The 15,704-nt window shown below is 43.5% G+C and overlaps 1 protein-coding gene across 1 annotated transcript in view; it reads left to right on the top strand.

The window, feature by feature from the left end:
- Nucleotides 1-3,898: 3,898 nt before the first annotated feature.
- The window catches only part of CTC1 (CST telomere replication complex component 1), a 41,073-nt gene continuing 29,267 nt past the window's right edge, over nt 3,899-15,704 (top strand). The window contains exons 1-7 of the mRNA XM_060763381.2: nt 3,899-4,146; nt 7,841-8,087; nt 8,445-8,632; nt 8,797-8,941; nt 13,572-13,874; nt 14,353-14,481; nt 15,079-15,302. Coding sequence (XP_060619364.2) covers nt 3,968-4,146; nt 7,841-8,087; nt 8,445-8,632; nt 8,797-8,941; nt 13,572-13,874; nt 14,353-14,481; nt 15,079-15,302 — 1,415 coding nt within the window. The 5' untranslated portion in view covers nt 3,899-3,967. The remainder of the gene's footprint in view (nt 4,147-7,840; nt 8,088-8,444; nt 8,633-8,796; nt 8,942-13,571; nt 13,875-14,352; nt 14,482-15,078; nt 15,303-15,704) is intronic.

The raw sequence follows: 15,704 nt of genomic DNA, 5'->3' as shown, positions 1-15,704 counted from the left end.
GAATCATGGAATCAAAGAGTTGGAAGAGACCTCATGGGCCATCCAGTCCAACCCCCTGCCAAGAAGCAGGAATATTGCATTCAAATCACCCCTGACAGATGGCCACCCAGCCTCTGTTTAAACGCTTCCAAAGAAGGAGCCTCCACCACACTCCGGGGCAGAGAGTTCCACAATGTTGAAGAAGTCAACCAGCTTCTACTCAGAAATGTTTGTATGTTCATTAACCAATCATTGCTCTAATTATTCGAACGCCTGCTCAAACAGCCAGGTCTTCACTTTTTTGCGGAATACCATTAGAGATGGTGCTAGTCTAATGTCCGTAGGAAGGGCGTTCCACAGCTGAGGAGCCATCACCGAGAAGGCCCTATCTCTCATCCCCGCCAGCCGTGCTTGAGAAGCAGGCGGGATCGAGAGCAGGGCCTCCCCGGAAGCTCCTTTTGAGCTTGGTGTGTCAAAATTTGCCAAAAACCTGACCATAACTTGGGTGGGGTGTCAACTTCGAGAAAAAATAAACGTAATTTTGCAATATTTATAGTTTAAATAAGAAAAATGTATATTCCATGCTGAGTTGTGGAGTGAACAATGCTCAAACATGCAGATGTTAAATTTCTGGTGCCTTTGACAAATTTAAGGATGGAATTAGATTGGCTCTTATAAGGCGTACTTCTCTGTATGCGGCCGCATGTGGCCGCGTGTCATCAAAAATAGCCATGTGTGTCAGTGCTGACACGCATGTCATAGGTTCACCACCATGGGTCTAGAGCCATGATGGCGAACCTATGACACGCATGTCAGCATTGACACGCATAGACATTTTTGATGACACGTGGCTGCATGCCGCTGCATACAGAGAAGTTTGGGTCTGCATCCCAAGGACATTTAATCCTCGGCTCCTGCATGGCCAGGTGCAGAAGCCGAGGATAAAACATTTGCAGTTGTTTAGCGTCTAGTTTTGGAACTTCCAGTTAGACCATTAGGGAATCTTTGGCCTCACTTCCGGCTGGGGTAGCAGGGAGCAGCAGAATGCTGTGGGATACACATCTCTGGGGCAACCAGCAACCACATAATCACAGCAACCATCATCCAATTTACTGTTCTGGGGTGTTGTGGATTTCTAAGTGACCATCATTACTGAGAAAAGTGAGGGGAGGAGGGAACTGGGAGAGGCAAGAGTCTGAGTTACGGGTGCAATTTCCCGCCATATATTATTACTAGCGGTCCCCTGCCACACGTTGCTGTGGCCCAGTCTGGTGATCTGGAAAATAATGAGAAAGTGTTGGCTTCTAATATATGTAATTTCTTTATGCTTGTGGGTAAACGGTATTTCTTGCTGTTCCTTTGCCAGTGTTGATGTGGAGATTGCCTGGTTTGCCTACTCTGAAACTTGAAACAAATCATTGTTCTTCTTTAGAGGTCCCTTTCAAATCTTTGATACTGCGTCTGACATATACATATGTGTGTGTGTGTGGATGGCTGGATGGCCCTTTGTCAGGAGGGCTTAGATTATGTTTTCTTGCCCTGGTGAAGGGAGTTGGACTGGAGGGTCTTAAGGCAGCATTTCTCAACCTGGGAAGTCAAGACCCGGGGGGGGGGGGTCACCAGCGGTTGTCAGAAGGGTCACCAAAGACCACTAGAAAACACAGTATTTTCTGTTGGTCATGGGGGTTCTGTGTGGGATGTTTGGCCCAATTCCATCGTTGGTGGGGTTCAGAATGCTCTTTGATTGTAGGTGAACTATACATCCTAGTAACTACAACTCACAAGTGTCAAGATCTATTTCCCCAAAACTCCATCTGTGTTCACATTTGGTCATATTACTCATGTCAAGTTAGGCCAGGTCCTGTCAAGTTTGTCCAGATCCATCATTGTTTGAGTCCATAGTGCTCTCTAGATGTAGGTGAACTACAACTCCAAAACTCAAGGTCAATGCCCACCAAACAATTCTAGTGTTTTCTCTTGGTCAGGGGAGTCCTGTGTGCCTAGTTTAGTTCAATTCCATCATTGGTGGAGTTCAGAATGCTCTTTGACTATAGGTGAACTATAAATCCCAGCAACTACAACTCCCAAATGACAAAATCATAAATTTTTGAGTGATGGTCACTCCTTGTGTTGTGAAACGTTTTGTTGCCAAATTTGGTGTGATTTCGTTCATGGGTTCTTTTGCTTTTAAGTTACTCATTATGCACAGAGCATATATATATATATATATATATATATATATATATATATATATAATACATTTTTGTTATTTAAACTATAAATATCGCAAAATTATAGGGTTTTTTTCTCGAAGTGACACCCCACCCAAGTAATGCTTGCTTTTTGGTGAACTTTGACACACCAAGCTCAAAAGATTGCCCATCACTGGTCTAGAGGCATTGTCATTTGGGAGTTGTAGTTGCTGGGATTTATAGTTCACTTACAATCAAAGAGCATTCTGAACCCCACCAACAATGGAATTGAACCAGGAGAGAATGCCTCTAGACCATGGTCATACAGCCCGAAAAAACTTACAACAACCCAATGAAGTGTCATTGTTGTTTTTAAGGATTTGTTGTTTTTCTTTGTGTTTTTCTTCCTTTTAAAAGAAAGGGGTACGGTGTCATCTGTGATGGCGATGATGTCCAACTCTGTCACTCCTTCCCACCTGCTACTAAGGAGGCTGTCCAGGTCCTGAACCGGTGCTTGGCCGCTGTGACGGTCTGGATGAGGGCGAACAAATTGAAATTGAATCCAGACAAGACAGAGGTACTCCTGGTCAGTCGCAAGGCCGAACAGGGCATAGGGTTACAGCCTGTATTGGATGGGATAGCACTCCCCCTGAAGATGCAGGTTCGCAGTTTGGGTGTGACCCTGGACTCATCGCTGAGCCTGGAACCCCAGGTTTCGGCGGTGACCAGGGGAGCATTTGCACAGCTAAAGCTTGTGCGCCAGCTGCGCCCGTACCTTGGGAAGTCTGACTTGGCCACGGTAGTCCACGCTCTGGTTACATCCCGTTTAGACTACTGCAACGCTCTCTGTGGGGTTGCCTTTGAAGACAGCTCGGAAGCTCCAACTAGTCCAACGCTCGGCAGCCATGATTTTAACAGGAGCGGAGCGCAGGGAGCATACAACCCCCCTGTTGCGCCAACTCCACTGGCTACCGATCTGCTACCGGGCTGAATTCAAAGTGCAGGGCATAGCCCTAAACGCGGCCCAAGCTACCTATCTGACCGCATCTCTGCCTATGAACCCACCAGGACTTTGAGATCTTCCAGGGAGACCCTGCTCTCGATCCCGCCTGCTTCTCAAGCTCGGCTGTCGGGGACGAGAGATAGGGCCTTCTCGGTGGTGGAACGCCCTTCCTACGGACATTAGACTAGCACCATCTCTAATGGTATTCCGCAAAAAAGTGAAGACCTGGCTGTTTGAGCAGGCGTTCCAATAATTAGTGCAATGATTGGTTAATGAACACTTGAATGGAACAATGGATGACGAATCTGGAACATGTTTTTGATGACGAGACGACAGTGAATGGGTATTGTAGTAACTGTCTATTAATTGTGTAATGTGTTAGGTGGCTGTTTCTATACTGTAGCACTGAATTTTTGCTGTTCGTATTTGTTGTGAACCACTGTGAGTCGCCTTCGGGCTGAGAACAGCGGTATATAAGTAAGGTAAATAAGGTAAATAAATAAATTAAAAAGTGTTAACAAAACACTGAAACAAAAGAAGAATGGTGTTACAAAATCTTTAGATTCGTGGAACTATAGAGCCCAAGAAACAGACATTTTGGAATTTGTTTGTTTCTCCCTCAATAAGTCAACAGCCACGAGGAGGATCATGACCTTTGGAACTGGCTGGCTATCTTCCGCAGTCGGTGACGCGTTTCCGGCGAGAGCGGAGAAGCCCCGCCCCCTTGCAGGCCTGACTACGCAGTTGCAGTGACGTCAGCGGGGCGGGGCTTGGGGTTTGGAAAGGCGCGCGCATGGAGGAGGCTTCTTCCCCTGAGCGGGAGTGCAGCGGGGGTCCCTTCCTCCAGGTCCTGGAGCAGCACTGGGCGCGGGTGGGCTTCGGCCTCGACGGGAGGCCTGCGGAGGCGGCTTGGCGGTGCTTGGGCCGCGCTCTGGGTCCGGCCTGCCCTGGGGACCTCCTCAGCGGCTACAGGTGAGGCAGAAGCCCCTTGCAGAGCCTGTTGGAAAGGGATAGGTTCTCAACGAAGTACACTTCAAAAACCGGGCATACCACTTTAAATCCTGTGGCGGCCTCCCTCCTGCAGAATTCTGGGGCTTGTAGTTTAAGGCCGCCCAGGACCTCACGGGCTGAGAATGTCAAAGGCCCCTCCCTGAACTACAAGCCCCAAAATTCTGCAGGAGGCAGCCACCGGATTTAAAGTGGTAGGCACCCTAAACCAGCTTTCCAAACTTGTCATGGACAGGAGCAGGATTCAAAACGATCTTGACACATTAGAGAGATGGCGGAAACAGAAGAACGGCCTGCCTCAGGGGAGTGTGCTTGCTCCATCCATATTCAACATCTACACAAATGAACAGCCACTGCCAGAAAGGACAGAGAGTTTCATCTATGCTGATGACCGTGCCATTACTGCTCAAGCAAGGAGTTTGAGTTGGTAGAACAGAAGCTTTCCGAAGCTCTAGGTGCTCTTACTGCCTATTACAGGGAAAATCAGCTGATCCCCAACCCATCTAAAACACAGACATGTGCCTTTCATCTCAAGAACAGACAAGCATCCCGAGCTTTAAAGATCACCTGAGGAGGAATCCCACTGGAGAATTGCAGCGCACCCAAATACCTGGGAGTCACTCTGGATCGTGCTCTTACCTACAAGAAGCATTGCCTGAACATCAAGCAAAAAGTGGGTGCCAGAAACAATATCATACGAAAGCTGACTGGCACAACCTGGGGATCACAACCAGATACAGTGAAGACATCTGCCCTTGTGCTGTGCTACTCCACTGCTGAGTATGCATACCCAGTGTGGAACACATCTCACCACACTAAAACAGTGGATGTGGCTCTTAATGAGACATGCCGCATTATCACGGGGTGTCTGCGCCCTACACCACTGGAGAAATTACACTGTCTAGCCGGTATCGCACCACCTGACATCCGCCGGGAAGTAGCACCCAATAGTGAAAGGACCAAGGCAGAGACATCTCCAGCTCATCCCTTGTTTGGGTATCAGCCAGCACGCCAACGACTTAAATCTAGACATAGTTTTCTAAGATCTACAGAGACACTCGCTGGAACACCTCAGCAAGCGAGAGTCCAAAAGTGGCAGGCCCAAACCCAGCACTTCAACCAATGGCTGATACCAAATGAGAGACTCCCTCCTGGGCACACAGAAGACTGGGCGACTTGGAAGGCACTGAACAGACTGCGCTCTGGCACCTCAAGATGCAGAACCAACCTTCAGAAATGGGGCTACAAAGTGGAATCCTCGGCATGCGAGTGTGGAGAAAAGCAAACCACTGACCACCTGCTGCAATGCAACCTGAGCCCTGGCACATGCACAATGGAGGACCTCCTTGCAGCAACACCGGAAGCACTCCAAGTGGCCAGATACTGGTCAAAGGACATTTAACCAACCACCAAACTCACAAGATGTGTATTTTTCTGTCTGTTTGCTTTGTTCTGTTAGAAATGTAATATATAATGGACTGGTTGCTCTGACATGACAAATAAATAAATCCTTGGTGGGCTTCAGAATGCTCTCGGATTGCAGGTGAACTATAAATTCCAGCAACTATAATTCTCAAATGTCAAGATCTATTTTCCCCAAACTCCACCAGTGTGCACATTTGGGCATATTGAGTATTCGTGCCAAGTTTGGTCCAGACCCATAATTGTTTGAGTTCACAGTGCTCTCTGGATGTAGGTGAACTACAGCTCCCAAACTCAAGGTCAATGCCCACCAAACCCTTCCAGTATTTCCAGTTGGTCATGAGAGTTATGTGTGCCAAGTCTGGTTCAATTGCATCATTGGTGGAGTTCAGAAGGCTCTTTGAATTTAAATGAACTATAAATCCCAGCAACTACAACTCTCAAATGGCAAAATAAATCCCCCCCAACCCCACCAGTATTCAAATTTGGGCGTATTGAGTATTTGTGCCAAATTTGGTCCAGTGAATGAAAATACATCCTGCATATCAAATATTTACATTATGATTCATAACATTAGGAAAATTACAGTTATGGAGTTGCAACAAAAATAATGTTGTGGTTGGGGGTCACCACAACATGAGGAACTGCATTAAGGGGTCGCAGCATGTGGAAGGTTGAGAACCACTGACTTAGTAAGTTAAAATGCGACACTTATAACAATACAGTAAATAAATATGATAAAACGTGATAAAACTGATAAACTTATCAAGCTGAGTATATACAACATATTTCATTATCACCCCAAGTGCAATAAAAAGAACTCATGAGTCTTTCGCTTTAAGTAGAAATAAAATGAAGTTCTATTCACTGTATACAAAACAAGGCAGAAGAATTGCTCTCACCAAAATATAACAAAAACCAGAAAGATAGAACTCCAGTATGCTGATGACAATATCGTCTGTGCGCATTCAGAAGAAGACCTACAAGCCACTCTAAACATCTTCGCAGTAGCATACGAGAACCCAGCCTGTCACTGAACATTGAGAAAACCAAAGTGCTCTTTCAGCAGTCACCGGCCAATCCCTCTCCAATGGCAGAAATACAGCTTAATGGTGTAACATTAGAAAATGTTGACCATTTCTGCTACCTTGGCAGCCACCTCTCCAGAAAAGTCAACACTGACACTGAAATTCAACACCGCCTGAGCTCTGCAAGTGCAGCATTTTTCCGAATGAAGCAGAAAATGTTTGAGGACCGGGACATCCGTAGGGATACTTGGAGTGCCTCTGGTGTTGCCGCAAGAAGGTCCTCCATTGTCCATGTAGCAGGGCTCAGGTTGCATTGCAGCAGGTGGTCAGTGGTTTGCTCTTCTCCACACTCTCATGCCGTGGATTCCACTTTGTAGCCCCATTTCTTAAGATTGGCTCTGCATCTCGTGGTGCCAGAGCGCAGTCTGTTCAGCGCCTTCCAAGTCGCCCAGTCTTCTGTGTGCCCAGGGGGGAGTCTCTCATCTGGTATCACCCACGGATTGAGGTTCTGGGTTTGAGCCTGCCACTTTTTGGATTCTTGCTTGCTGAAGTGTTCCAGCGAGTATCTCTGTAGATCTAAGAAAACTATGTCTAGATTTAAGTTGTTGACATGCTGGCTGATACCCAAACAAGGGATGAGCTAGGGATGTCACTGCCTTGGTCCTTTCACTATTGGCTGCTACTTCTCGGCGGATGTCAGGTGGTGCAATACCGGCTAAGCAGTGTAATTTCTCCAGTGGTGTAGGGCACAGACACCCCGTGATAATGCAGCATGTCTCATTAAGAGCCACATCCACTGTTTTAGTGTGGTGAGATGTGTTCCACACTGGGCATGCATACTCAGCAGCAGAGTAGCATAGCGCAAGGGCAGATGTCTTCACTGTGTCTGGTTGTGATCCCCAGGTTGTGCCAGTCAGCTTGCGTATGATATTGTTTCTAGCACCCACTTTTTGCTTGATGTTCAGGCAGTGCTTCTTGTAGGTCAGAGCATGGTCCAGGTATTTGGGTGTGCTGCTATGCTCCAGTGGGATTCCTTCCCAGGTAATCCTCAGAGCTCGGGATGCTTGTCTGTTCTTGTCTGAACAGACCCAGGGGTTAAACCAACATCAGATCACGCCTGAGGCCCCTCACGGGTTCCTTACTTCATTTCTAAAAGGGAAATATGCCTTTTTCCTATATGTCCACTAAATCAGCCATTCTTTTTCCAGCCTTGTCTCCATCTCTGACCTACAGTCCCAACAACGTGAGCCTTGCTGTAGCCTTCTTACATGGAGCTCTGAAAAGTTCAATAAATGGGTTCACCAGAATGAAGGCCTTTTGCCAAACCAGAAGGTTTTGCAACAGACGAACTTGATCCTCTTTGGCTATTTAACAAACGAAAGACCTGAAGAGAAAGACAAATGGGTGGATGGCAGTTTGTATGTGCGGGATAACACTGGCACGTTGCCCTGTGAGGTATGGCCTAAGTATATTATCCTCTTTCAAGATTACTTGGGGGGGGGGGGGGATTTCTGGCTGAGGAGCTTGCGCACCTTAATAATCTCCCTTATTTTATGTACCACAACAGTCCTTGATTAGGATATTTAGGTGCTAGCTAACACCAATTAATACTTCAATAAGACCCCATTCATTGCGATTACCCACAGTTATTAGTGACAGATACAATCCCTGCACTGATGCTTGAATATTATTAAATTTATATTTAGATAAAATGAATTTATTTATTTCTGGTATTTCTATCCCGTTCCTTCTCATCCCAATTTCAAAGATCGGGTGCATCAAATTATTTACCTTCTCTGTCATTTGGTTTAGCTCCTGCATTTTCAGCCTGATTGGCTGGGATGTTTGTTCCTGTTTCCCAGTTGGGTCTTCATTCCCCAAAGAGAACAATATGTGGAAATTTTGGAGGATCCTATCCCAGTTATACCTGGCCCAGAGAAGACCATTAATATTGTCCCTGTCTTCTATCCGGAATCAGCTGTACAACTACTCAATGCTAGGTAAGAGTTGTGATATGCTTTAATTTTAGTATTGGTGTCATCATTTCAATTAATGTAAAACTAAAAATATTTATACTGTATATACTTGAGTATAAGCCTAGTTTTTCAGGCCTATCTTTACATGGATGTTTTGTTTGATCCTCAAGGAGTCTTCTTTTCTTTAGGCCCCGGTGTGAGCAGCTGGTGAAGTTGAATGTGGCTGGTGAACTGTTCAGACTAAGCAATATTCTTTACATGCACCACAAGGCCTTCTTCTTCCTCTTCCTGAAGTGCTTTCATTCAGCCGCTTGTGTCCCAATACTTGTACAAGTAAGTTATTTGAGGAAGCAGTTCACTTGTTGGATCTGTGTACTAACGCAACAAAACAATTCTAAAGGAGAGTTATATCTTATTTATTTATTTATTTACTTTGCTTATATACCGCTGTATCTCAAGCCCGAAGGCGACTCACAGCGGTTCACAAACAGTAAAAACAGTAGAAACAGCAGTGGTTCCATACAACATATAACAATTGACTTAACACATTATCCATAAATTACCAATAAGCAATTACAATGCACAATTATTACAAAAAAACAACCGTACCCAATCTTCTCATCATCCAAGCGTAGTCCAGGTTCGTCATCCATTGTTCCATTCCTATGTTCCATTACCAGATTACCAGATTATCTTCTTTATTAAATACTAGCCATCTCCTGCCATGCGTTGCTGTGGCCCAGTCTGGTGATCTAGAAAATAAAGTAATTAGAAAGTGTTGGTTTCTAATATATGTAATTTATTTATGTTTGTGGATAAACAGTATCTCTTGCTGTTTCTTTGTCAGTGCTGATGTGGAAATTGTCTGGTTTGCCTACTCTGGAACATGCAATATAGAATTGTTCTTCTTTAGAGGTCCCTTTCAAATCTATGATACTATATCTCTCTGTGTGTGAATCATATATATCTATCTATATCTATGGCTTGATGGCTCTTTGTCAGGAGGGCTTTGATTACGTTTTCTTGCCCTGGCGAAGGGAGTTGGACTGGATGGCCTTAAGTATGGACGTTCTGTGTGGGAAGTTTGCCCCAGATCTGTCGTTGGTGGGGTTCAGCATGCTCTTTGATTGTAGGTGAACTATAAATCCCAGTAACTACAACTCCCAAATGTCAAGGTCTATTTCCGCCAAACACCATCTGTGTTCATATTTGGGCATATGGGGGATTTGTGCCAGGTTTGGTCTACATCCGTCATTGTTTGAGTCCACAGTGCTCTCTGAATGTAGGTGAACTACAACTCCCAAACTCAAGGTCAACATCCATCAAACCCTTCTAGTGTTTTCTTTTGGTCATGGGAGTCCTGTGTGCCACGTTTGGTTCAATTCCATCATTGCTGGAGTTCAGAATGCTCTTTGATTGTAAGTAAACTTTAAATCTTAGCAACTACAACTCTCAAACAAAATCAATTTTTTTGAGTGACGGTCAGTCCTTGGGTTAGTAGGTGTCTTGTGACCAAATTTGGCGGCAATTCGTCCAGTGGTTTTTGAGTTCTGTTAATCCCACAAACGAACATTACATTTTTTAAAATATAGATGAATGTTTTCAATAAAATATAAGCATAACTTATGATACCAATGTACTGTAATGCAATTTTAATTAATATAGTTATCTTATGGATGATGGATAATCACTTCAGTTACTGAGATTCACCACCACCACCACATATTGAAGCTTGGAATATGTTAAGCTGTTAGATTAAAAACATTTTTTTTAAAAGATAAAATACAGTCAGAAAAAGAAACACTATACAAACAGAAAGAATGGAAAGGAAGAAAAAAGTAATAAAAGTGAAGAACAGAAAGAAAGGAATGGATATTTGGTTTCTAAGTTTCCTAACAATGAATATCATTGTTATTCATATGCTTCTGCTTCATTAAACCATATATATCTAAACCTACAGTTAAGATATAAAATTTCTCCCCAGCAAATAGACAATCAAAGATTCCTAGTCTTTTCAAAATATAGTCACTGACTTTTTTGCTCTTCAGTGTTAATATTTTGTCCATTTGAGCTAGGTCATTCAATTTCAACAACCAGTTCTCATTTGTTGAACTGGCATCATTCTTCCATTTCTGTGCATAGACTAATCCTGCGGTAGTCTTATACTATAATAATGTGTCCAAAGGGCAACTAAAATGATCAAAGGTCTGGAGACCATGAGTCCCTATGAGGAGCGTCTTAAAGAGCCGGGGATGTTTAGCCTGCAGAAGAGAGGGGTGAGAGGAAACCAGATAGCCATGTATAAATGTTGAAAGGATGCCATAATAGCACTTCTGACCATTACACCTCCCTGTGCTGACATTTGGAGAGACAAATCCAGGATCCCTTGTCCGAAGCTGCGAACACAGTCTTTCAGGGTTGAGTTGCCTGATCCAGGACTGGTTGACATACCTGCACCCCCAGATTAGGACTTTTGATGGCAAGCACCTCTGTCTTGTCTGGATTCAATTTCAAGTTGTTTTTCCTCATCCAACCATTACTTCCTTCAGGCATTTGTTCAGAAGAGGTAGGCTATCCTTAGCTAGAGCTAGAGCTCCCTAAGACATGGAGAAAATATATTTGGATGTCATCAGCATACCACTAGCACCCTGCCCCATGCCTCTGGATTATCTCTCCCAGCCGGTTCGTGTAAATACTAAAAACTATTGGGGATAGAGTGGTGTCCTGTGGGATGCATTTATTGCATTGCAAAGGATAAACAGATTTCCTTCTCGTGCTTCTTTCTGTTACAGTTTATTTACAGTATTTATATACTGCTTTTCTCACCCCAGGGGGACTGAAAGCAGTTTACAAAAAAATTGGCATAATTCAATCCCTTATATACATAAACCAAATCATAAATCAAACAACATAAGATTAAGCATAAAATACAATAGGGCAAATTCACCATAAAATAATAGGATATTTAAACATCTATATAAATAAAAATGTAATGTTCGTTTGTGGGATTAACAGAACTCAGAAACCACTGGACGAATTGAAACCAAATTTGGACACAAGACACTTCTCAGGCGAATGAGTGACCATCACTCATAAAAACACTGAAAAACACAGTAGAAGGGACTTAAAAAGCCAAAAAAACCAAAAGAAAGCATTACAACACATGCGCAAAACCACATATATATACACATACACACATATATGCATACACACACACAACACATACACAGAAGGAAGGAAGGAGAGAAGGAGGGAAGGAGAGAAAGAAGGAAAGAAATAAGGGTAGAGAAGGAAGGAGGGAGAGAAGAAGAGAAGAGAAGGAGGGAAGGAAAAAATAAGGGTAGAGAAGGAAGGAAGGAGAGAAGGAGGGAGAGAAGGAAGGTGTAGTGAAATTGCTACTTTATATTAAAGTTTTGGTGTATAGCTCTATGTTTACATATGGCAGATAGGGGAGAATAGGCACAGACAGGGTAGCAACAGCAGAGATGGGATTCATTTGCATATGTGAAGCCGATTGGTCCTATACAGATTAGTGTAGGCCCATGATTTGAAAAGGTTGCTAGGCCAAAATGACAGTTGGGTTGAGCAGAGCTGAACATTCCATGGGGCGGAGCCAAGGTTCTGAAAGAGGCAGTTAGAGTGAGGGAGTTTAAAAATGACAGTTAGGAATCTGTGTGTGAAGAGGAGAGTTGGTTTTTGAGTGCCTGATAGAAATAAGCAGTTATGAAGATGTGTTAAAGGCTTCTGATATAGAGAAGCAGTTAGTTAAATAGAGCTCGAGTTTTAAGGAACATAAAGAAGGCTAGTGTTGCCTTAGTTCAGAATATAATTCAGCCAAGAGTGTGTAAAGCAAGTAACATGTTTGTGAATATGAAACATTGATAGTTTATTCAGAAAAGTTAACCAAGTAAATGATACTGACTGTAAGCCTCAAGATTGCAACAAAATATAAATGTAACCACAAGCGTTGGAGCCAGAAGTTATAAATAAACTCTGTTACTTGGTTATACACAAGAGTGTTTCATTGCCTGTAATATAAAGTACAAAGGTTTAACAGCACACAGAAAGTCCCAGCCAATATAAAAGAAGAAACTGAGGCCGCAAAGTGTTTTTTTTTTTTAAAAAAAGAGGAAATAGTCTCTCTCCCTCTCCTCAGAATGGTAGGGAAGGAGGGAAAGAAGGAGGGAAGGAGATAAAGAAGGAAAGAAAGAAGGGTAGAGAAGGAAGAACAGAGAGAAGGAGAGAGAGAATGAAATAAGTGAAAGAGGGAAGGAAAGAGAGATGGAACGAAAGAGAGAAAGAGGGAGGGAAGGAAGGATGGAACCAGAGAGCAAAGGAAGCGAGAAAAGAAACAGAGAAGGAAGAAAGAAGAAGGGAAAGAAAAAGAGGGAGGGAAGGAGAGAGGGAGGGAAGGAAGGAGAGAAAGAAAGAAGGAGAGAAAGAGGGAGGGAAGGTTGGCCACAGCAACGTGTGGCGGGTACAGCTAGTGAAGTATAACAATTAAAAACACACAATAAAAACATTAAAGTCACATGATCCAAACTCACTATTCTATCCAGGAAGCCTCTTTCTAAAACAAGTCCAACGTTTTTATTCTTTTAAAATGAGAATCTGGCTTTGTGATCCTTTTGTCCATTTAAAGTCAGTGTGGTACTCTGGGAGCTTTCGTCTTCTGACCAACCGTGATCATTCCCCAAAATGTGGCAATTTGCATGCCTGGAGTTTGTACCTTGTTGTAGGTGATCCCTGGGCTCTCTTTAATCCAAGGTGCACACTTCGCCAGTCAAAGCTTCTTTAACTGGTGGTCAGCATGCAAAGTATCTCCTCCTGTAGTTAATAACTCACAGGGAATGACTAACACGTTTCTAGTCCAAAGAGAAATCTCTAGATTCAGTCCTTGATAAAGGAATATTTGCCCTGTGTGTGCTGAATTCTGACATACTTTCTTATTTTTCTGTTCTAGAAGGCTCCCCATTTAGTTTGGCGTCATGCATTGCAGCTGGGGCATAGATATATCCTAACTGATTTGAAGATATCTTGCCTGAAAGCTTCCAAGATAAATGTATTCATTACCAGCTCTTCCTCAAATCTTCGGCTGTACTGTGTGGAACAAGTGACGGAGCAATTTCTGGACAACGCTACAGAGAGAGATCTAGTTGTGCCTATTTCTTCCATGACCTCTGTGCAGCCAAATACAATGTTGGAGGTAAAAGAGAAAGAGAAGATAGCAGTTCCTTGTATGAAGTCCAGGATGATGTCCTACACCGTAAGTTATTTTTCTCACACTAAACATAATTGTGAGCATCGTTCCTGTCCCTAGAGATTCTTGACCTTTTCAGAAGAGTTTTTGGATGTTTCCCAAGCGGATCAGAGATTGCTGTAGGTTTTTCTGGCTATATGGCCATGTTCTAGAGGCATTTTCTCCTGACATTTTGCCTGCATCTATGGCAAGCATCCTCAGAGGTAGTGAGGTCTATTGGAACTAGGAAAATGGGTTTATATATCTGTGGAATGACCAGGGTGGGACAAAGAACTCTTGTCTGTTGGAGCTAGGTGTGAATGTTTCAACTGATCACCTTGATTAGCATTTGATGGCCTGGGGCAATCTTTTGTTGAGAGGAGATTAGATGTGCCTGATTATTTTCCCTCTGTTGTTTTGCTGATGTAATTTTAGAGTTTTTTTTTAATACTGGTAATACTGGGTCAGAGTTTGTCTAATACTGCCTTATTGTGTTCCTTTTTAGGGCATAATTACCCGTGTGCTTAATGCCCAAGCTGGCCTTATTGAACTGGATAGCAAGTTCATTCTCTGCCTGGCTTATCAGCAGTTGTTGAATTGTGGACGTGGACTCCGGCCGGGAGCTTGCATAGAGGTAACGTGAGGAGAAATGGAATTCTGAATATTTGTGAATAAATACTAAGTGAAAGCGGATTGTCTTGTTTCAGGTGGTGGTGTAGTTATAGGTAGGAGGGAGCAAGCTTGTTTTCTGCTTCCCTGGAGGCTAGGATGCGGAACAATGGTTTCAAACTACAAGAAAGGAGATTCCATCTTAACATTAGGAAGAATTTCCTGACTGTGAGAGCTGTTCAGCAGTGGAACTCTCTGCCCCGGAGTGTGATGGAGGCTCCTTCTTTGGAAGCTTTTAAACAGAGGCTGGATGGCCATCTGTCGGGGGGTGCTTTGAATACAATTTTCCTGCTTCTTGGCAGGGGGTTGGACTGGATGTCCCATGAGGTCTCTTCCAACTCTGTGATTCTATTATTCTAATTGTTATCCAATTAAGCACAAGAGATTCTTGTCTTCCAATATGGGAGTGTATCATTTGTTGCCCATGCCATTGTCTGAGAGACTCTGAAACCACAGAGGATCCCAAGTTGATTGGTGGGCTTTAGGTTTCTGTACGGAAAGTGTAGTAATGTTTAAAAATTCTGGGTTTCCTTCAAGCTAATCCTTTTGTTTTGTGTATCAGCTTCAAGACATCCACTTTGTTGAGAACGCTGTGGCTACTTCCCCGTCCATTCTTGGCGCTTGTTTGCACAGCACTGTTGTGCTAAAGAGTTTTTCGGCATACAGTACTTTACATCAGCCCATTACTTCGTTTGGAAATTTGTATATTCGACTGCTCTTGCGTTATAATCTAAGCCTGCCATATTATCTGTGGCTAGTCAGCTTGTTAGAGACGTTTCAGCAGAGGTGAGTGTTTTTTGAATTGGTGGCAAATAGCAATATAAAGCTATGTTAGCTTTGAACTTATTTGGGGAGCTGGTGTTTATGTTTTCTTTATCCTTTTATAAAAGTGTCTTGTCTTTTGAGAAAGAAGATTACGATATATTCCTGCTTCTTGGCTGGGGGTTGGACTGGATAGCCCATGAGGTCTCTTCCAACTCTAGGATTCTATGATTCTACTCAATGTATAAGTTGGCATAATGTATAATTCGAGGGCAGATTTTGGGGTCCAAAATTACGGATTGTCACATGACCTGTGGATAAATTGGGGGCCAAACTTAGAGCATATATGTCAAACTCAAAGCCCCTGGGCTGAATCTGGCCCATACTACCTTTTTCTGTGGCCCTCCGTATGCTGGACTACAACTC

Source organism: Anolis sagrei, chromosome 2 (genome assembly GCF_037176765.1).
Source record: "Anolis sagrei isolate rAnoSag1 chromosome 2, rAnoSag1.mat, whole genome shotgun sequence".
NCBI classification, from domain to species: domain Eukaryota; kingdom Metazoa; phylum Chordata; class Lepidosauria; order Squamata; family Dactyloidae; genus Anolis; species Anolis sagrei.
Note: the sequence above shows the minus strand (reverse complement) of the source record. Positions and strands in the feature narration are given on the sequence as shown.